This window comes from Balaenoptera musculus, chromosome 11 (assembly GCF_009873245.2).
Source record: "Balaenoptera musculus isolate JJ_BM4_2016_0621 chromosome 11, mBalMus1.pri.v3, whole genome shotgun sequence".
NCBI lineage: Eukaryota > Metazoa > Chordata > Mammalia > Artiodactyla > Balaenopteridae > Balaenoptera > Balaenoptera musculus.
Window position 1 is genome coordinate 98632565 of NC_045795.1, and position 22573 is coordinate 98655137.

The 22573-nt window shown below is 41.2% G+C and overlaps 1 protein-coding gene across 3 annotated transcripts in view; it reads right to left on the reverse strand.

Annotated features, from left to right (window-relative positions):
- The window catches only part of TAMM41 (TAM41 mitochondrial translocator assembly and maintenance homolog), a 55995-nt gene that overhangs the window by 19462 nt on the left and 13960 nt on the right, over positions 1-22573 (reverse strand). For all 3 annotated transcript variants that reach the window (XM_036870273.1, XM_036870274.1, XM_036870272.1), the window contains one exon: positions 6847-6992. In XM_036870273.1, the coding sequence (XP_036726168.1) occupies positions 6847-6992 (146 nt within the window). The remainder of the gene's footprint in view (positions 1-6846; positions 6993-22573) is intronic.

Sequence of the window (22573 nt, forward strand, 5' to 3'; positions counted from 1 at the left end):
GGGATGCAAAGATTCTTCAATATACGCAAATCAATCAATGTGATACACCATATTAACAAATTGAAGAATAAAAACTATATGATCATCTCAATAGAGGCAGAAAAAGCTTTTGAGAAAATTCAACACCCATTCTTGATAAAAACCCTCCAGAAACTGTGCACAGAGGGAACCTACCTCAACATAGTAAAGACCATACATGACAAACCCACAGCAAACATCATTCTCAATGGTGAAAAACTGAAAGCATTTCCTCTAAGATCAGGAACAAGCCAAGGATATCCACTCTCGCCACTCTTATTCACCATAGTTTTGGAAGTCCTAGCCACGGCAATCAGAGAAGAAAAAAGGAATAAAAGGAATACAAATTGGAAAAGAAGAAGTAAAACTGTCACCGTTTGCAGATGACATGATACTACACATAGAGAATCCTAAAGATGTCACCAGGAAACTACTAGAGCTCATCAGTGAATTTGGTAAAGTTGCAGGATACAAAATTAATGCACAGAAATCTCTTGCATTCCTATATACTAATGATGAAAAATCTGAAAGAGAAATTAAGGAAACACTCCCATTTACCACTGCAACAAAAAGAATAAAATACCTAGGAATAAACCTACCTAGGGAGACAAAAGACCTGTATGCAGAAATCTATAAGACACTGATGAAAGAAATTAAAGATGATACAAACAGTTGGATAGATATACCATGTTCTTGGATTGGAAGAATCAATACTGTGAAAATGACTATACTACCCAAAGCAATCTACAGATTCAATGTAATCCCTATCAAATTACCAATGGCATTTTTTACAGAACTAGAACAAAAAAATCTTAAAATTCCTATGGAGACACAGAAGATCCTGAATAGCCAAAGCAGTCTTGAGGGAAAAAAATGGAGCTGGAGGAATCAGACTCCCTGACTTCAGATTATAAGACAAAGCTACAGTAATCAAGACAATATGGTACTGGAACAAAAACAGAAATATAGATCAATGGAACAGGATAGAAAGCCCAGAGATGAACCCATGCACCTATGGTCAACTAATCTATGACAAAGGAGGTAAGGATATACAATGGAGAAAAGACAGTCTCTTCAGTAAGTGGTGCTGGGAAAACTGGACAGCTACATGTAAAAGAATGAAATTAGAACACTCCCTAACACCATACACAAAAATAAACTCAAAATGGATTAGAGACCTAAATGTAAGACCAGACACTATAAAACTCTTAGAGGAAAACATAGGAAGAACACTGTTTGACATAAATCACAGCAAGATCTTTTTTGACCCACCTCCTAGAGTAATGGAAATAAAACCAAAAATAAACAAATGGGACCTAATTAAACTTCAAAGCTTTTGCACAGCAAAGAAAACATAAACAAGACAAAAAGACAACCCTCAGAATGGGAGAAAATATTTGCAAACGAATCAACAGACAAAGCATTAATCTCCAAAATACATAAACAGCTCATGCAGCTCAATATTAAAAAAACAAACAACCCAATAAAAAATGGGTAGAAGACCTAAATAGACATTTCTCCAAAGAAGATATACAGATGGCCAAGAAGCACATGCAAAGCTGCTCAACATCACTAATTATTAGAGAAATGCAAATCAAAACTACAATGAGGTATCACCTCTCACCAGTTAGAATGGGCATCATCAGAAAATCTACAAACAACAAATGCTGGAGAGGGTGTGGAGAAAAGGGAACCCTCTTGCACTGTTGGTGGGAATGTAAATTGATACAGCCACTATGGAGAACAGTATGGAGGTTCCTTAAAAAACTAAAAATAAAATTACCATTTGAACCAGCCATCCCACTACTGGGCATATACCCAGAGAAAACCGTAATTTAAAAACACACATGCACCTCAATGTTCACTACAGCACTATTTACAATAGCCAGGTCATGGAAGCAACCTAAATGCCCATCAACAGACGAATGGATAAAGAAGATGTGGTACATATATACAATGGAATGTTACTCAGCCATAAAAAGGAACAAAATTGGGTCATTTGGGGGCTTCCCTGGTGGCGCAGTGGTTGAGAATCTGCCTGCCAATGCAGGGGACACGGGTTCGAGCCCTGGTCTGGGAGGATCCCACATGCTGCGGAGCAACTGGGCCCGTGAGCCACAATTACTGAGCCTGCGCGTCTGGAGCCTGTGCTCCGCAACAAGAGAGGCCGCCATAGTGAGAGGCCCGCGCACCGCGATGAAGAGTGGCCCCCGCTTGTCACAACTAGAGAAAGCCCTCGCACAGAAACGAAGACCCAACACAGCCATAAATAAATAAATAAATTAAAAAAAAAATTGGGTCATTTGTAGAGACGTGGATGGACCTAGAGACTGTCATACAGAGTGAAGTAAGTCAGAAAAAGAAAAACAAATATCGTATATTAACGCATATATATGGAACCTAGAAAAATGGCACAGATGGACCGGTTTGCAGGGCAGAAATAGAGACACAGATGTAGAGAACAAAAGTATGGATACCAAGGGGGAAAGCCACAGGGGGGTGATGGTGGTGTGATGAATTGGGACATTGGGATTGACATATATACACTAATATGTGTAAAATGGATAACTAATTAAAAAAAAACAACTTAAAGCTATAACTGCAGTCCAATCACTTTAGAATCCCAGGCAGACAAGAAGTTCAGAAGACAAAGAAATGAATCACCATACTGGCAGAAATAATTAAACCTGACCATCAGGAGGTAGGGCTGCTGGTACACATCTCTTACTACCTCTTGCCCAACTTTGATGGTAAATGGAAAGTGCAGTAGCTACAGTCTGAGATGAGCATGGTGACCCGGGTCTCAGACTCCTCAGGGATGAGGGTCTGAGCCACCTCACCTAGACCAGCCGAAATGCTAGAAAGGGTGAGGGGAATTTGGAATGGGCAGCAGAGGAGGGAGAAGTTGGGTATCAGTGGCAGCTTTAAGATTAGATGCAGCTCTGGGAACTGAAGCTCAGCTCACTAATCTTATTCTTGTGCATTTCCCCACAACAAGAAGCCAGTAGAACCTAGGTCATCCAGGCTTTCAGAGGCCATACTGAGGGATTTGGAAGTTTATTTTCACAGTTAAAGGAAATTCCCAGCTCTTTTCCCTTGCTCAGTTCTAAAAGTTGGCAGCTAGACACATTATCTTTCCCTATCCTCTAATCAGAGAGTAGATGATGTCTCTCTGGAGAAATTCTACAGATACTGAAAGTTGGGGTCCTCCAATGAAACAGCCAAGTCCTTGTCCCAAATCCTACAGTGAAGCTCACCAGCTGACAAGCTCTATCCATCACAAAGAACTCCCAGTCTGCATTTTTTAAACTGCCTTGCTCTTTAAAAAACAGGCCACAAAGGATGTGCAAACATTTGAGAAAAGCTTCTAACACAACAGATGAGAGTGAATCCATAGAAAGAAAGGAACTAAGACAAACAGAGACAATACAGAGAGCAAGAAAAAACTTCAAAAATTATAATAAGGATCATTAAAGAGATGAGGAAAGATAATGCATTCATACAACAAGAACAGGATGCTATAAAAAAGAACATTCGGAGGAAATTAAAAATTCAACAGAAGTGTTAGAAGATCGATTCAAAAAATTCTTCTGGAAAACAGAACAAAAACCCGAAGAAACAGGAATGAGGGAAAGAAACAATCGAACAAGGAGGTCCAACAACCAAGTAACAGGAATTCTAGAAAGAACAAACTAAGAAAATGGATATGAAGAAATTATGAAAGAAAATTTCATTACAGAAATGATAAAAGAAAATTTCCTAGAATTGAAGCTCGTGAATTTCCAAAAGAGGCTCATGAAATGCCAGAGTAATAAATGAAAAACATGTGAATTCCCTGGCATTCCAGCAGTTAGGACTCCACACTTCCACTGCAGGGGGCAAGGGTTTGATCCCTGGTTGGGGAACTAAGATCCCATAAGCTGCATGGTGCAGCCAAAAAAATAATAATAATTAAAAAATAAATGAAAAACATATACACAAAGACAAAGGCAAATCATCATGAAATTTAAGAATACTGGAAAAATGGAAAAGATCCTAAATACTGTCAGAGAGATAAAAAAGGTCACATCCAAAGGATAGGGAATCTGAATAGTGTTGGACTTTTTTTTTTTTTTATTTCAAACAAACAGAAAGTCACAAAAATTATAATCATCCTCATCAGTTCACTCAGTCCCATGTAATTAATTTCTTTTTTCAATCTTGATCTTTTGTTAGCACTTTTATGAATTCATCAGTTTTCCATTAGAGCTCTGAAAATGCTTATTCATTCAGTTCAGCAGTATAGTCAGTTACCAGAAACCTGTACTAGTCAGAGTCTTTTCCATGAATTCCTTGAAGATGAAACCCTTTTATAGGACCAGTTTTGCAAAAGCATCAGAGTACACCCAGAACTGTCTGTAAATGACAAAGACTTAAAAATGACCACGGTTAAAGATTTGATGAAAGTTCATAATAATGCACTTGAGAAGGAAATTTATTTATTTCTGAGATATACATTTTAAAGTAATAAGTAGAATTATGACTTATAACATTATACCAGAACATATAAGATTTTTAGAAATTTCATGTAATGTCTGAAACATTTATATTAACATATTTCCATACAAATAACCCAAAGAAAGTGTAGTATTAGTTGTGTTTTGTTTGTTTGTTTGTTTGTTTGTTTTTTTATACTGCAGGTTCTTATTAGTCATCAGTTTTATACACATCAGTGTATACAAGTCAATCCCAATCGCCCAATTCAGCACACCACCATCCCCACCCCACCGCGGTTTTCCCCCCTTGGTGTCCATACGTTTGTTCTCTACATCTGTGTCTCAACTTCTGCCCTGCAAACCGGTTCATCTGTACCATTTTTCTAGGTTCCACATACATGCGTTAATATATGATATTTGGTTTTCTCTTTCTGACTTACTTCACTCTGTATGACAGTCTCTAGTGCTGGACTTTTGACTGCAACACTAGAAGCTAGAATAAATGAAGCTATGAATTAAAACTTCTGAGGGAAAATTACTTCCAGCCTAGAATTTGATATCTAGCTCAAACTATCAATCAGTGTGAGGGTACAATTTTCAGATGTACATGGTCTCAAAAAATTTACCTCCTTCACAACTTATGTTAGGAAGTACTAAAAGGTATACTTCATCAAAAGTAAAGTGTAAACTGTGAAAGAGGAAAAGATCCAGAAAACCAAAAACTAGCAAAGGAGAGGGGAAGAAATTCTCTGGTATTAATGAAAGAAAGTTTCAGGAGAAGAGCTGTGCATCAAGCCTAGAACACAACCAGCCCCGAAAGGAACAGGGGACACAGGGCTACAGGAAGAACGTCCCCGAGAAAAGCAAGAAACAGAGAACACACCTGATGTGTCTGTCTACAGTGGGAGATGTTTTACAGATTTGTAGCAGAATTTGAGGGTGAATTAGTTACAGGTACGTAGAAACTAAGCAAGTGAAAGAAATGAGACAGTGATTAACTCCAAGAAAAACAAAGTTGTACAGGAAAGGAAATTTCATAGTAGTATAACTTAGCAATGAAGAAAGTCAGTTGTCATAATAAAGTAAATATCGACTATTACCCTAACCCAAAATTATGTAATAACTATACATGGAGCATAAGCGGTGGAGGGGCGGGGGGGGAGGAGGAGAGAGAGAAAGAGAGAGAGAGAATGTATGTGGGTTGATTGCAGTGCATAAGAGAGTAAAAAATCCTCATTTTCCATAGAAAGATGACAAAAATAAAGTACAAATTGAAAAAAATCAAGAATAACAATCAAATCATATTACTTAGAAATATGGAGGTAAACATAAGAAGAATCAGTGAAGGAGACAAAAGCAGTTGCTCTGGGAAGTAGCACAGACAAGTAGGAAAGTGTACAGCAGGGAACTGCTGCTTTTTGTTACAAACCTTGGGGTGCCACTTGGTTTTTAAACAATATGCATGCATTACTTTGAGAGAAGTAAAAATTAAAAACAAAAAACCTCAATCTAAAGCAAACATGGCAAAATCTGTTAACCTGAGTGGTGGGTATTCTGGGCATTCATGTTATTCTCCAATATTACATTTAAAATAATTCCTACTTTTTAAAAGTTCCCTTTCAGTTCTAGAAATGCCATTAATTTGTCATTCAACATAATATTAATTGCCCCTATTATGTGGAAGAGGAAGAGCATTTAAAAAGTAAAATAGTGTTCCTTATCTTAAAGATAAAAAACTATGAATTCTATAGTTTAAAAAATCTTAAATGCAAATTATTTTTCTCAAAGGAAAGGCTCTTTGATTTTTCTTTTCAAAAAATTTAATAATTTGAAGAACGCCTTGAAAGAAAGCTTTGTTTGATGTATCAAAAGAAAAGTTCCAAGACATGATACATATAACAAGTGGGGAAAAAACAAGCTTCAGAATAACTGGTATGAATACATTTATGTAAAATAAAACCAAACAAAAAAGACCAAACTGCTTCATACATGTGTATATGTACAAATACATACAAAAGTACATGCAACAAGATCTGGAAGAAAACACGCCAAACTGTTAATAAGGCTACCTCTGGGGAGGCAGATGGGCTTGGGGATGGAAAGAAGGTAATTTCAGAGTTGATTTTCACTCATTTTTGATTAATAATTAACATACATAGTAAGAACTTCAAATGGCAAAAAAGACACATGGTGAAGACCAGTCCCCACCCCCTGCCTCATGTCAGCCCTTGGTCCCCTTCTCCAAAGGCAGCCTCTTATTACTAGTCACTTACTAGTCATTTGTGTACCTTTTAGCCTTATTTCAAATATATGGAAGAACATAAATCCACAGGATTTCCCACAGATAGTTTACCTCCAGGCTGCCTTGCTGGATTTTATACACCACTTGGGGATTCTCCTGTAAAATGCTGCCGTAGAGCTCACGAAAGTGGGCTATGTTGGGCTTCACAATATTCAACACTTTTGCCTTATCCTCTCCGACCACCATCCGAAAGTCACCTGGTTAAAACAAACAGAAAAACAAATTTTCCACTGCGAATTCACATTCTGACCTGTGAACTACAGTCCCCCAGCTGACACTGCACTAGTTCAACCTGGCAGGATCTCTCATTCAAAACACTTGCTTTTCCACCTTAAAACCGTGAACACAGTACCCCAGAAACACAGGCACATGTTTGGGGGGAAAGAGAGACTCTCAAATCACAAAGCCCTTTAGCCAGTTAAAATATAGTTACCTAAGTACAAAAGGTAGTCACCACTGAGAGGTTAATATGTGTTTGTTTTTCCAATGCAGAAGCTTCTGTATTTACAAACTTTCATCTTGTGAACAAAACTCTGCCTGTGACCAATCACAGAGATGGGGGTTGTGTGCCTCACCATAGCTGTGTCCTTGGTACTGCTTACTCAGCTTGGCCCTGCTTGCTGTTTGCATGAGGGCTTTTGAGGCGCTTTATGAATATAAATAACCTTATTATATTTGATAAGGGCAAGGTTTACATTTAAGATAAACTTTAAAGCAGATATAATTTAAAAAATTGCAAGTGGTGAACTTGCTGATCTTCTAGAGAAGCCAAGAGGCAACTGGGACTCCTGGGGACACAGACACTGATGGCGGCCATTCTGAGGAGCTTATTCTTCCATGAGGACACTGGTGCTGGCAAGTGACATCTTGGAGTCCTCCCTCTAGCCTATTAGCACCAGGCCTGCTCACTACTGGGTCAGAACCAGCCCCAGGCCCTACATCCAATCACCCTTGGACAAGCCCCAACCACCAGCAGGCCAGTGGCCACCACACAGGCAGGGCCTGGCAGCTAACTGGCAGGGACCAGCCCTGCCTATGAGCATGCCCAAAGAAGTCAGCCCCACCACAAGAGAAGGGCCCATGTGGCCCATACAGGGGGCACCCCTATATAGTCCTGGTGACCAGAAGGGAGAGTGCTGCTGGGACCCATAGGACATCTCCTACATAAGGCCACTCCTCCAAGATTGGGAAACATCCAGCATCACCCTGATGCCAAACCACACAAGCAGGAAGCATCACCCTGATACCAAAACCAGACAAACATGCCACAAAAAAAAGAAAAGAAAAGAAAAATACAGGCCAATATCAATGATAAACTTAGATGTAAAAATCCTCAACAAAATATCACCAAATCGAATTTAACAATATACTAAAAGGATCACACACCATGATCAAGTGGGATTTATCCTAGGGATGCAACAATGGTTCAATATCTGCAAATTAATCAATGTGATATACCAGATTAACAAATTGAAAAATAAAAATCATATGATCATCTCAATTGATGCAGAAAAAGTTTTTGACAAAATTCAACATCCATTTATGATCAAAACTCTCAACAAAGTAGGTATAGAGGAAATACACTCAACATAATAAAGGACATATATGATAAACATACAGCCAACATCATACTCAATGGTGAAAAGCTGAAAGCATTTCCTCTAAGATCAGGAATAAGACAAGGATGCCCACAGTCACCACTTTGATTCAACCTGGCATTGGAAGTCCTAGCCACAGCAATCAGACAAGAAAAAGAGGTAAAGGGAATCCAAATTGGAAAGGAAGAAGTAAAACTTCTTTTACGGTCAGTGTTTGCAGATGACATGATACTACACATAGAAAATCCTAAAGATGCCACCAAAAAAAACTATTAGAACAAATGAATTGACTAAAGTTGAAGGATACAAAATTAATATACAGAAATCTATTGCATTTCTATATACTAACAATGAAATATCAGAAAGATAAATTAAGAAAACAATTCCATTTACACTGCCATCAAAAAGAATAAAATACCTAGGAATAAATCTAACCAGGGAGGTAAAGGACTTGTACTCAGAAAACTATAAGACATTGATGAAATAAACTGAAGACTACACAAACAAACGGAAAGATAAACCATGCTCATTGACTGGAAGAGTTAATATTGTTAAAATGACCATACTACCCAAGGCAACCTACAGATTCAGTGCAATCCCTATCAAAGTACCAGTGGCATTTTTCACAGAACTAGAATGAATAATTCTAAAATTTATATGGAAACACAAAAGACCCCAAAAAGCCAAAGCAATCTTGAGAAAGAAGAACAAAGCTGGAGGTATCATGCTTCCTGATTTCCAATTACACTACAAAGCTACAGAAGTTAAAACAGTATGGCACTGGCACAAAACCGGACACATAGATCAAAGGAACAGAACAGAGAGTGCAGAAATAGACCTGCACTTATACATTCAATTAATCTATGACAAAGAAGGCAAGAATATACCATGGGGAAAAGACAGTCTCTTCAATAAATGGTATTGGAGGGCTTCCCTCGTGGCGCAGTGGTTAAGAATCCACCTGCCAACGCAGGGGACACGGGTTCGAGCCCTGGTCTGGGAAGATCCCACATGCTGCGGAGCAACTAAGCCCGTGCACCACAGCTACTGAGCCCATACACCACAACTACTGAGACAGTGCTCTAGAGCCCGCGAGCCACAACTACTGAGCCCAAGTGCCACAACTACTGAAGCCCGCATGCCTAGAGCCTGTGCTCCACAACAAGAGAAGCCACCACAGTGAGAAGCCCGCGCACCGCAATGAAGAGTAGTCCCCGCCCACTGCAACTAGAGAAAGCCCATGCCCAGCAACAAAGACCCAACACAGCCAAAAATAAATAAATAAATAAATAAATTTAAAATAAATAAATAAATAAATGGTATTGGAAAACTGGATAGCTACATGCAAAAGAATGAAACTGGACTTCTTTCTCACACCACATACAAAAATAAACTCAAAATGGATTAAAGACTTAAAAGTAAGACCTGAAACCATAAAACTCTGTCAGTATGAGCTTTAACACCAGTCTTAGCAATATTTTGGGGGGCTTTGTCTCCTCAGGCAAGGGACATAAAAGCAAAAATAAACAAATGGGACTACATCGAACTAAAAAGCTTTTGCACAGCGAAGGAAACTATCAACAAAATAGCAGTCTATTTAATGGGAGAAGATACTTGCAAATGATATGTGCAACTTATACAACTCAACAACAAAAAAACCCCAAACAACCTGATTAAAAAATGGGCAGCAGGGGCTTCCCTGGTGGCGCAGTGGTTGGGAGTCTGCCTGCCAGTACAGGGGACACGGGTTCGAGCCCTGGTCTGGGAAGATCCCACATGCCGCGGAGCAGCTGGACCCATGAGCCACAATTACTGAGCCTGCGCGTCTGGAGCCTGTGCTCCGCAACAAGAGAGGCCGCGATAGTGAGAGGCCCGCGCACCGCGATGAGGAGTGGCCCCCGCTTGCCGCAACTGGAGAAAGCCCTCGCACAGAAACGAGGACCCAGCACAAGCCATAAATAAATAAACAAATAAATAAAAATTAAAAAAAAAAAAAGGGCAGCAGATCTGAATAGACATTCTTCCAAAGAAGTTTTATACAGATGGCCAATAGACACATGAAGAGATGCTCAAATCACTAATCATTAGGCAAATGCAAAATAAAGCCACAATGAGATACCACCTTACACCTGTCAGAATGGCTATCATCAAAAAGACTCCAAGTAACAAGTGTTGGCAAGGATGTGGAAAAAAGGGAACCCTCATTCAGGAATGTAAATTAGTACAGCCACTACAGAAAACAGTATGAAGGTTCCTCAAAAAATTAAAAATAGAACTACTGTATGATCCAGGAATCCCACTTCTGGGTATTTTCCCAAAGAAAACAAAACACTAATTTGAAAAGATATATGCACTTCTATGTTCACTGCAGAATTATTTACAACTGCCAAGATATGGAAGCAACCTAAGTGCCCACTGATGGATGGATGGATAAAGAAGATGGGATATATATATATATATATATATATATATATACACACACATACACACACACACACACACACACACACACATACACACACACACACAATGGAATATTAGCCATAAAAAAAGAAGGAAATCTTGCCATTTGCGACAACATGGATTGACCTATAGGGTATTATGCTAAGCAAAATAAGTCAGAGAAAGACAAATACTGTATGATTTCACTAATATGTGGAAACTAAAAAACAAAACAAACAACAAAACTGAAACAGACTCACAGATACAGAGAACAAACGTATGGTTGCCAAAGGGGATGGGGGTAGAGAGATGAGTGAGATAGGTGAGAGAGATTAAGAAGTATAAACTTCCAGTTATAAAAGAAATGTCACAGGGATGTAATATACAGCATAGGGAATATAGTCAGTAACGTTGTAATAACTACGTATGGTGACAGACGATAACTAGACTTACCATGGTGATCATTTTGTAATTTATAAAAATATAAAATCACTGTGTTGTACACTGAAACTAATATAATACTGTAAGTCAATTATACTTCAATTAAAAAATAAAGCACCAAAGGCTGCCTCTATATGATGCCAAAGCATCTGGAAAAAAAGTATGAAATTTAGTTTAAAAAAAAAAAGACTACGCTCAGTTTAAAGTTAAAAAAAATTGCAAGTGGTGAGAAATGAGGAACCTTACATTTGCCTGTGGGATGAACTGAGCTGCAAAATACTAATTCCAAAGGACAAAGAATAACTTTTGAAGCAAACTTAAAGTGCCCTACCCTGCCCATGCCACTGGCGACCATCAGCAAGATATGGGGGCAAAAGAGTGAGGAAATGGGAAAACTTGTGTGAACGCCTATTGGGCTAATGTTAACTCAGAAGAGGCTGGGCACACGTGAGGACCCTCTGGGGAAGCTTGGAGAAAGCCATGTGGCTGAACCCTTTGCTGGGCAGATAGAAAGTCATCTGGTGGAGGAGTGAGGTGGAAAGAGCAGGCAGATACCTCAGCTGCTGAGGAATCCCCTGGGGGGAGGGTGACAATGTAACTTATCATCCAAACTAGGTCACTTTTGAGGGTGAAGTGGGAAATGCAAAGTCATCAGGACAAGTATAAACTGGGCAAACCAGGACATGTGGTTACCCTCACCGATTTCTTTTCTTGGGAGCAGGGAAGGGAATCATCAAAATTATGACCAGCCACAGCAGATCTTCTGGAGCAAACTACTGGTCTGTTTGGAAAAATAAAAAGACATCCAATAGTAAGTATATACTTCAGTAAGGAATAAAATACACTGGATTTTTAAGCTTCAAAGGGCCAACTTACACTACAATTTGGTAGAAAGCATGTGAGGACTATAAGCTTTGGAAAAAGCCTTACAAACAGCCTCTGGAACCCGACCTTTGTGAGATGAGGTCGGGACTGGTTAGGGCAGTGAGCTCAAGTGAGTCCTGTCCTAACAAGCTTCTCAAATACAGACGAGACTGTTTTTTCACTATTATTTTAAAGGGAAGAGAGTTACATAGTTAAACCCTGGGACGACTGCTAGTGAGGGTGTAGAGAAATTGGTTCTTTCACATAATGCTTTTGACTTTATAAACTGCTAACATACTTCTGGAAGCGGTGAATGATGAAACCTCATCTCTGGAGAGGAAGCCCCAAGCAAGAAACCCAAACAGAGGTTAGGAGGCAAAGTTCACTGAGCATCTGCTTTCTCATATTACCTCATTTGTCCACGCACCTGTCCTCTCAGGTGGATGCTGCCCTATCCCGATCTAGCACGAAGGCAACAGAGACACAGGGATGATGGAACCCGCCTGAGGTTTCCCAAGAAGCAACTGCATACATTCCACACACACAACTGTTCACTGAAGCACTATTTATAACACTGAAATCCTGGCAGCAACCAAATGCCCCAAGACAGGGGAACGGTGCACCCACACCTACCACGGAGCAGGGTGCAACCACTAAAAATTACAGGAACAACACACTGTGAGATGGAAAATGACCATGTAATAATGTGCAGCTAAGAAACCAGGATACAAAAGTACAAGAAGGAAACAACTGTAGAAAAACAGGAAAAAGAAGACAAAAGGACTATTTTAAAATGGTTACATTTGCTCTAATAAGATACACATTTATTGTGGGCTTTTTAATGGCCTGTGCTTCACACTGGCTGTCTCGCTCAGGGCTGGCAAAGCCTCGTAAAGAAGGTACTGATTGGGACTTCCCTGGTGGCACAGTGGTTAAGAATCTGCCTATCAGAGCCGGGGACACGTATTCAAGCCCTGGTCTGGGAAGAACCCACATGCCTCGGAGCAGCTAAGCCCGTGCGCCACAACTACTGAGCCTGCGCTCTAGAGCCTGTGAGCCACTACTGAGCCCACGTGCCGCAACTACTGAAGCCCACGAGCCTAGAGCCCGTGCTCCGCAACGAGAGAAGCCACAGCGATGAGAAGCCTGTGCACCGCAATGAAGAGTAGCCCCCGCTCGCCGCAACCAGAGAAAGCCTGTGCACAGCAATGAAGACCCAACACAGCCAAAAATAAATACATAAATAAATTTTTTAAAAAAAGAGGGTACTAATTATTCTCAATTTCAATGATGAGGAGATGGAGTGGCAAAGACAGCTTGCCTAAGGCCCAGCCACCTCTTAGTATCAGGGCAGTGATGTCTTAGGTACTAGTTTTACTTCACTTTGTAATTTTCCTCCATTTCCCTCACTTCTGTAATGTTGGCACACTACTTCTAGCATTTTAAAATAAATTCACAGAAGCACAGACATGATGTCTCAGCAAATGTGAATGGAGAGGCAGCTGGGTTAACTTTCAATTGTGTAAATCCTTACGCTTTTATTCAGAGCCTATAAATGTTTTCTATTAATCTCTGAAGGGATGAAATGTCATCAAACTCTGAATCTAACAGGCTGGCTCAGAAGTGAAAGATCAAATTGCATCACTGTTGAGTTCTAAATATTTGTGCCATTTCTTCTCCCCTGTACATTCCACAAACAAAAAGTTCTTATATTTTAGATAGTAACTTTCTCAGAGAGGGACTGTACGTTACCAAAATGTATGGGTATACAAATCCAAATCCTCCCCAAAGAACAACTGCATGCCATGATGAAAGGAGCTGGAAAATACTATGGACTTTCTGAGAACGAGGACTGAAGCTTATTCGTCCCTGAACCCCCAGCTCCTCACGCGCTGCCTGGCACATGAAGGCACATCAATAAATGTCTGCTGAACTGAATTTCTCCAACTGCTGTGCAGCAGAACTGGCTCAGTCATGGGGAACAGCAAGCAAATGGGCTTATTACCCGCTGCTTCAGAACAAAATGAATAAAATCGTGAGCACAGCATGAACCAGCATCTGATCATAAGAATCAATTTTTCTTACCTGCAGATACATGTTTACAACAAAATACAGGGATTGAGAAAAACTGACTGCTTTTATTTTATGCCTCTACTGGTGGGTTTAACTCTTAACTGCTCAAGCCAGAGAACGGCTAGTCTAATTCAATGGGTAACCAAAAGGGTAACCTCTCCTTGATCTGAAATAAGACAAACTCAGAGGCTTATAACCCATCTGTAGCTGGCCTGCTCTATGATTCCAGCATGTCCGCAGCGGTCAGGGACGTTATTACAAAGGTAGGGATGTGAGTGGAAAGGCCCCGGCTCTCAAGTCTGGCAATGTCCCAGGGTGGCTGCGGTTGAGTTACTTAACCTTTCTGAATCAGTTTCCTCCTCTGCAAAATGTCTGTAATAGTCATACTAACCTCACAAAATTGCTTTTAGGTTCAAATGATTAAGGTATTAGAAAATGCTTTGTAAATAGTGAAGCAGATATTGTTGTGACGACGTGTATATGGGAAGGGCAAGGATAGAGGGTGCAGGAAACCCTGAGTTTTTAAGATACTGACTGGGTAACTTACCCCTCTTAGACTAACTGCATTACTGCTGTCATCTCAGTTCAATAAATATCTGGGTGGTTTCTAAGTGCCAGGAGCCATGCTGGACTCTGGCGATACAAAGATACAGGCTCTGCCCAGGCGGCAAGTGACATGAAAACAGAGCATTTCAGTGCAGGTTACAACGTGGGACTCCCAACGTGAAAGTGTTCAGGAATAGGAGACCAAACTGGAAGTCAACATGGCAACGTAATACTCACTTTAAACAGTTTTTTTTTTTTGAGATGTAATTCACATACCATACAATTCATCTATGTCAAGTACATAATTCCATGCTTTTTAGTATATTTACAGGGCTATGCAACCATCTAATTTTAGACCATTTCAGCCTCCCTAAAAGAAACCCTGTACCAACAGTCACTCTCCCTCCACCCATCCACCCCCAGCCCCAGGCAAAGACTAATCTGCTTTCTGTCTCTATAGATTTGCCTATCCTGGACATTTTATATAAGTGGAATTGCACAACTTATGGTCTCTTATGATTAGCATAATGTTTTCAAAGTTCATCATGTTGTAGCACTTATCAGTACTTATTCCTGTTTATGACTAAATAATATTCCACTGGATGGATGTACCACATTTTATTTATCCATCTCTCAGTTGATGGGTATTTGGGTTGTTTTTACTTTTTGGCCATTTTTTATGAATAACGCTGCTATGACCATTTGTGTATGACTTTTTGTCTGGATATATGTTTTCATCTCTCTTGGGTAGATACCCAGGAGTAGAACTGTTGGGTCATATAGTTACTCTAAGTTTAATATTTTGAGGGACTGCCAAACTGTTTTTCCAAAGCGGCTGTGCCATTTTACATGCTACCAGCAATGTATGAGGGTTTCAGCTTCTCCACATCCTCGTCAACACCCGTTCTCATCTGTCGTTTTCATTGTAGCCATTGTAGTGGGTATGAAACAGGGTCTCTATGGTTTGTTTGACATTTCCCTAATGACGAATGATGCTGAGCATCTTTTCATGTGCTTATTTGCTATTTGTATACTTTCTTTGAAAAAATGTCCTTTGCCCATTTCTATATTAGGTTATTTGTCTTTTTACTGCATTCTAAGAATTCTTCATACATTCTGGATACTTAGTCCCTTATCAGATACATGATTTGTAAGTATTTTCTCCCATTTTGTTGGTTGCCTTTTCACTTTCTTGACAGTTTTGTTTGCAGCACAGAAGTTTAATTTTTATATAGTCCCATTTATCTATTTCTTCTTTTGTTGCTTGTGCTTTTGGTGTATACCTAAGAAACCACTGCATAACCCAAAGTGACTCTTCTAAAAGTCTTACAGTTTTAGCTCTTATATCCATGATTCATTTTGAGTTCATTTTGTGTAGGGTGTATGTTAGGGGGTCCAACTTCATTCTTTTGCATGTGGACAAAATAATTATTATTTTAAAAAAGATGACTAAGGCAGTATTTCTAGGAGGTAGCCTAACACATCATTTGAAATACATCCCCAAAATACCTCCATGGCTGCAGAAAACATACCATCACTGCACGTGGAAGAGAATGAGATAAGAATAAATAGCTGACGTACTCAGTGATATAAATTTGAATCATATATAAATTTTTTGGGACTTCCCTGGTGGCACAACGGTTAAGAATCCACCTGCCAATGCAGGGGACACAGGTTCGAGCCCTGGTCCGGGAAGATCCCACGTGCCACGGAGCAACTAAGTCCATGCGTCACAACTATTGCGCCTGCACTCTACAGCCTGTGAGTCACAACTACTGAAGCCTGCGTGCCACAGCTAGTGAAGCCCGCGCACCTAGAGCCTGTGCTCCACAACAAGAGAAGCCACCGCAATGAGAAGCCCGCGCACCGCAATGAAGAGTAGCCCCCGCTCACCGCAACTAGAGAAAGCCTGCACGCAGCAACGAAGACCCAACAACGAAGACCCAACACAGCCAATAATAAATAAATAAATTTATTTAAAATAAATAAATCAATAAATCAATCAATAAATAAAATTTTCTCTTCCTTTAGAGAACACATAACGGAGAGGTGCAGGGAGGGACGGGGAGGAATCAGATTTATGATACTGGTTCGGGAAGGAACCAATGTCACAACCATCCACGCATTCATTCATCAAGTATTTACTGAGCACCTAGTACACGTCAGGTACCACTGTAAGCCCTGGAGGACAGTAAGCAAAGCAGGCAAGAACGTCTGCCCTCAGCATCCTAGTGGTAGAACAAGGACCAGAGACAAGAATCCCAACAAATGAACAGTACTTCAGATGATGGAAAGTGCACTGAAGAAAACACAAGCTGAAAAAGCTCACCGGAAATGGGGAGCAAGACACAAGGGGCCCTGGGGAAGAGTGTCCCAGGTGTAAACCAGGAATGACACATGCCTCACAGACACTTTGTAGAGCAGTGAAGGGCTAAGAGCAAGGGTTCTGGAACCAGAGTGGCTGTGTTCTAATCCAAGCTCAGGACTAGAAGCTACATGACCCAGGACAAGCTACTTACTTCTCTGGGTTTCGGTATCCTCAAATGTAAAATGGAAGCAGCAGTAGTTGTTAGTTTACAAGTTTCCAGGATTAAATGAGTTAATACATGCAAAGCACTTACAACAATACCTGACACACAGTAAGTAATCCAGAAACATTAGATATGACTGGTGATTAATATCCCTTCAGGAGTGTTGCGTGCTCAGAAATTAGCAAGTGACTGAGTAAAAAGAGTTCCAAGTGAGGCTTCAGCAAAAGCTCAAGCTTGCCAAGCCTGGAGAAGTATGCTTCCAAATTATTCAAAGAGTCAATCCCTAACATGCAAGTCATTCAATGACACTGCTTGCAAGGTCACAGATGGTGTGACTGTCATGGAATAAATCTTAACACTCTCACCCCAGAGAAAATGTTTCTTTACTGGCTTTGACCAGGATCCAGAAATGGGGATGTTTACTCACACTTTAGAGTTCGGGCACCCATTTCTAGTTTTTTTCTCCAAGAATCACTCAACTGGCACTTCCTCACTGCTTTGTCTTATTCCTAGAAGCAGCTGAGACTGCGTTCAGACAATCTGGCATCAAAACGAACCCATTCTCTCTCTTACTGACAGTGCTTGAAGGTGTTTTTTGTTTCTTAAGGACTGTAAAGGGCCAAGTGAATCCACCTGATTTAAGCACTCTGCTCACTTAAACAGGCATTATTTGTCAACATGCAACAAGTTCCATGATCATTATAACTGACAACATAATTCCAATTTGGAGAATGTGTCCGAGGGAGTTAGACAACTTCCAGCTCTGCCCCCTGCCATACCAAAGTAATCTGGCCGAAGTGATTCGCAGCAGGGTCACTAGTAAAACAACGAGGGGCGGCGGCGGCGGCCTGAGCGCCCACCAATCACTGAACGATCAGCAGATAAAGGTGTCTCAGCCTGAGGAAAACCTCCGGAGCCAGCAATAGTACACAATAACAGTAATAAATGATAATAGCAGTCACTTTCTGAGCCCCAACCATCAATGAGGTATGAAGCTGGGGGCTTTTATAAATATCATCTCATTGAAAACCTTTTTATGAGACAGTTATTTCTGTTTTACAAAGAAGAAAACAGGCTCAGAAAGGTTCCAGCACCTCCACAAGGCTGGTGTTCAAACTCAGGTCTGACTGTAGTCTTGCCCTTTCTAAGTGGCTGTGTTAATACAAGCAAACATGTATCCAGAATAATAAGGGCTAACATTTACTGAGCATTTACTATGTGCCAGGCACTGGGCTAAGCACTTTACATGTATGATTTAATTTAATCCCTATGAGAACTTTTTTAGAGAGAACTTTTTTTTTTTTTAAAAGAAACTGAGTCACAAGGAGGCAGAAAGTTAATTAAGGTTACAGCTAAGATGTGAACCCAGGAGTCTGACTGGGTCTTTAACACTTTACTAATGCTCCCTTCCATGAAGTAATATTATGATTTAGGAAAAAAAAAAAAAGCAAAGTACTAAATATCAATAGAATACTTAATTGAAGCAGTTAATGGTGTGACCTTGATTATTTTCACGTGAAACTGTTCACATCTCTGAGGCACTGCCCTAGTTCGAGCCCTCATCACCATCCAGACTTGCTGGGCTCTGTCCATCCACCCAACACACATGCACAGATGCCTGCCATGAGCCATGGCAGAGTTCCGGAGGCCAAGGATACAGGGCAACCGACACAGACTCGGTCCTAACTATCCTTCCCACAGACTCCTCTCTGCCTGGTCAGCTCTCACCCGGGCTCTGCTCACAGGTCCTCAGAGGCTGGTGCTCAGTTCCAGCGTCACCTTGGGAGAGGCCTTCCCTGGTTACGCTAAAGTAACGTTCTCCTTCCTCCCCTAGTCTGTGCTGCCACGTGTTTGCTGTTTTTTTAACTACAAAGAAAGCCCCACGAGGGCAGGGACCGTGCCTGCCTTGTTTATTTCCTTCATCCCCAGAGCTTACAAGGGCGCCGGGCAGAGAAGACTCCCCTAATTATATGCTGAATGAAAAAACTTTCCTGTTTTTAGTCTCTTTCCCTCCTGCACACTGCTGGCAAAATTATCTTTCCACAACAACAAATCTTGGACTAACTTTCAATGCTTGAAAACTTCTGTGGCTCTTAGTTGTGTATTGCTTGTCAAATTCCCACCTCTTCACTTTGTATTCAATGCCCTGCCCAACCCCGGCCTAACCTCTTCTCCAAAATACCAGAGAGGCAGTGAATTTAAATGGTTAAGAGTGTGGGCTAAGATTCCAGCTCCACCACCTACTAATCTACCAGACAACTGACCTGAGACAGATTTGGGCCTTGGTTTTCTCACCTATTAAATGGCGACAATAATAGAGCACCCAGTCAAAGGGTTGCGGTGAGGATTAAGCTAGTTATTAGATCAAAAGTATTGAGAGTCATTCCTGGTACACAATAAAAAATGCGACTTTCTCCTGCCGTAAGCCATGGACCTGAGTCACGTCAATCTGCTCCTTCTTCCCTAAACAAGCCGTGCTTTTCACACTCCCCTGCCTTTTCCACATGGGCTGTTTTTTAAATCTACCATTGACTCACCATGACTGTATATGTTTATTAATGTGCAGTTCTTTACAGCAGAAACTGTAGCTTTAGTTCTTCAGAAGTTATGCGACGCTGATTCACTTGATAAATGTTAAACCAGGATCATTACCTAAAATTAGTCATTTTAATAGTTTGTACTTCCATAAGAATGTTCAAGGTGGCCCTTTAAAGTTCATTTGGTTTTCCTTTTCTGATACTTAAATGCTGACTTCTAAGAATAACTGAAGGATGAGAAAGCTTTCTCCTCCCCAATTTTACAGGCTCTCATCATCCACCTACTCCTTTCTCACCATCATTTATAACAATAATGCCATAAATACTGACCCCAGGGCAGTTAAAGTGATCCTTAAATACTGCATAAAATATAGGGGTTATTATTACTACTAGCAGTACTGACAGATCTTGCCTCTGCCAGTAGTTACTGGCAGGAACGTGTCCAATAACACGGAGACACTGTTTTTTCTGTGTCCCTCCCGACCCCGCCTGGGAGAAATGTTGAATTTCACAGGTTAGGGACAACATATTCTCTCTCTCAACTGGAACCAGGTGGAAAATAAATGTCTAAGTTGGAAATAAAAATAGATTGGTGGGTAATTTGAAGTCTGGAATATTCTGAGGGCTTGGGAGGTTTAGGTAGTTTGCCCAAGGGATAGAATCTGATCAATTCAAGGATACTGGGTTCTCAGAAGCCTAAGAAAGGCAGGTAGAAAAGCTTGCCTTTCAACACATCGCCTGGGGCAACTCTCATACCTAGGAAGGACACCTGCCTGCAGGGCCCAGATCCTTCCCCATCTGCACTCTCCTAGTATAGTTCCATCATATTATGGGCTAGGTAAGCATTAATTATACTGTGTCCTGGCTTAGGAACAACCATCATATACAATGTTGTTTCAATGGGAAAATATATCCCCAGTCTAAACAACTGGCTTACAGAAGACTTTTTGGAAAACGTCTCATTCATAAGGTAGGGACTACACAGTGTTGGAATTAGTCCCTCTGGAGAGGATTTGCCAAGTATTGTGTCCTAAGTTTTGCGGGAAAAAGAAGCCAACCTCTTTGAAATGAGTAATGTAGGCTACTTGGCCAAATTCTCAGATCCAAATCTGGGTTAAGCAATTACAAATAACAGGAGGCGGCGAGATGAGAAATGGAAGTGACCGGAGGCTGAGGGGCTGGAGTCAGACACAGTGAGGCGCGAGACCCGGCTGTGGGGAGCAGCCCGCTTCCTCCGCCAGCTCTTCCCCCAACAGCCCAGGGCCGGCTCCTGGTCACTATTTCCACCTACGCTCCATGTCACCACCTCAGAGTGCCTTCCCGGACTACCCACTGCGAGACAGCCTTACCCTCAGCCTGATATACTTTCTTCTCTTCATGGCACTTAGCGTGATCTGAAACTGCCTTATTGCTTCTTTACTGTCTGCCTCTCCCTAAAAGACCGGAAACTCCACGAGGAGTTTCAGTCGCGTCACGCTTGCTAGTGTGCACCCAGGCCTAGCAGTGTGTGCCACAGGGAAGACACACAACACAACACACATTTGTTGAACAAACAGGGCTGTAGTACGAGGATTCAGTAATGGAATAAAGGAACAAATGATCCATCCACCTACCTACTATCTATCTACCTACTTTGACCTCCTTATCTGTGTCTGGAACAGCGTCTCTATACAGCAGCCCTTAATAAATATTATAGAAGAAGCGAAACAGAGGAGGATACTGCTATGAATCAGCAAGTGTTTACTGAACAACAGGAGAAACCAGGAGCATGAGACACAGTCCTTCCAGGAGGCAGAGCAACACTCAGCTCAAGACTGAGAGCAGCTTGAATGCTGACTTGAAGTCTGCAAATAGGTGGGAGCAGTTACAAGATTCGATAAACGTCTTTAGTCAGTGTTCTGAATTTACAGAGAACTGGAATCCACCTAACACTATGCTGATCCTGACAACGTGGGCAGAGCAGAGAACGGCTCCGCATCTTCTCCCACGAAGTCGACAAAAGGCTCCTGGTCCCCCTTGTCTCACAGGGGAGCGTGGGGAGGGAGGTACCCAGAGGCCCTCCCCACATGTTCATCCTGGAGGCAGCCACGCCGCGCCTGCTCCCCCGCCGCGCCTGCTCCCCCGCCTTTGCCATGAGAAGCTGGAAGCAACCAAGACCAAGGTTATGTCACCTCCTTTCTCGGCCGTGCTGCAATGACAGCTGTGGTCACAGCACACACATTTTGGGAAAAAGACTGAAGAACAAGACCTTTCAGGTCTCTTTCAGCATTGCGTTTCCATGAAATCTTATCTGTACAGGGATTCAGAAAATGAGTCAACTGCCTTTGCAATTTTTTGGGTATAGAGTTCTTTGACTCATACTTAAAAGTTGGGAAAGTGGATATTTATTTAAGATAGTGGTTTTCAAACTATTTTTTAAGTAGCAGGCTACTTTTTTGTAAACGGAGTTTTACATGGACCCTTAACACATTAAAAAGATCAGTGGGCTGCGGTGAGGGGTCGGGCTCCGCCCTCTCGGCCTCCCCTGCGCCCTGACATCTCTGAGGAGCACAACTGGTTTAAGGGGAAAGGAAGTTAATAGTGAGATAAATAAAGAGATGAATGGGGAAGGAGGGCAAGCTCTCCTTAATGCGAGGCAAGACGGAGTGGGCAAGTCTCCACTTTGTGCCCATCATAGTGAAGACTGGCTCAAGCACGGACCACCAGTGGAAACTCACACTAGGAGGGCAAGTTTGGTAAGAAGCAG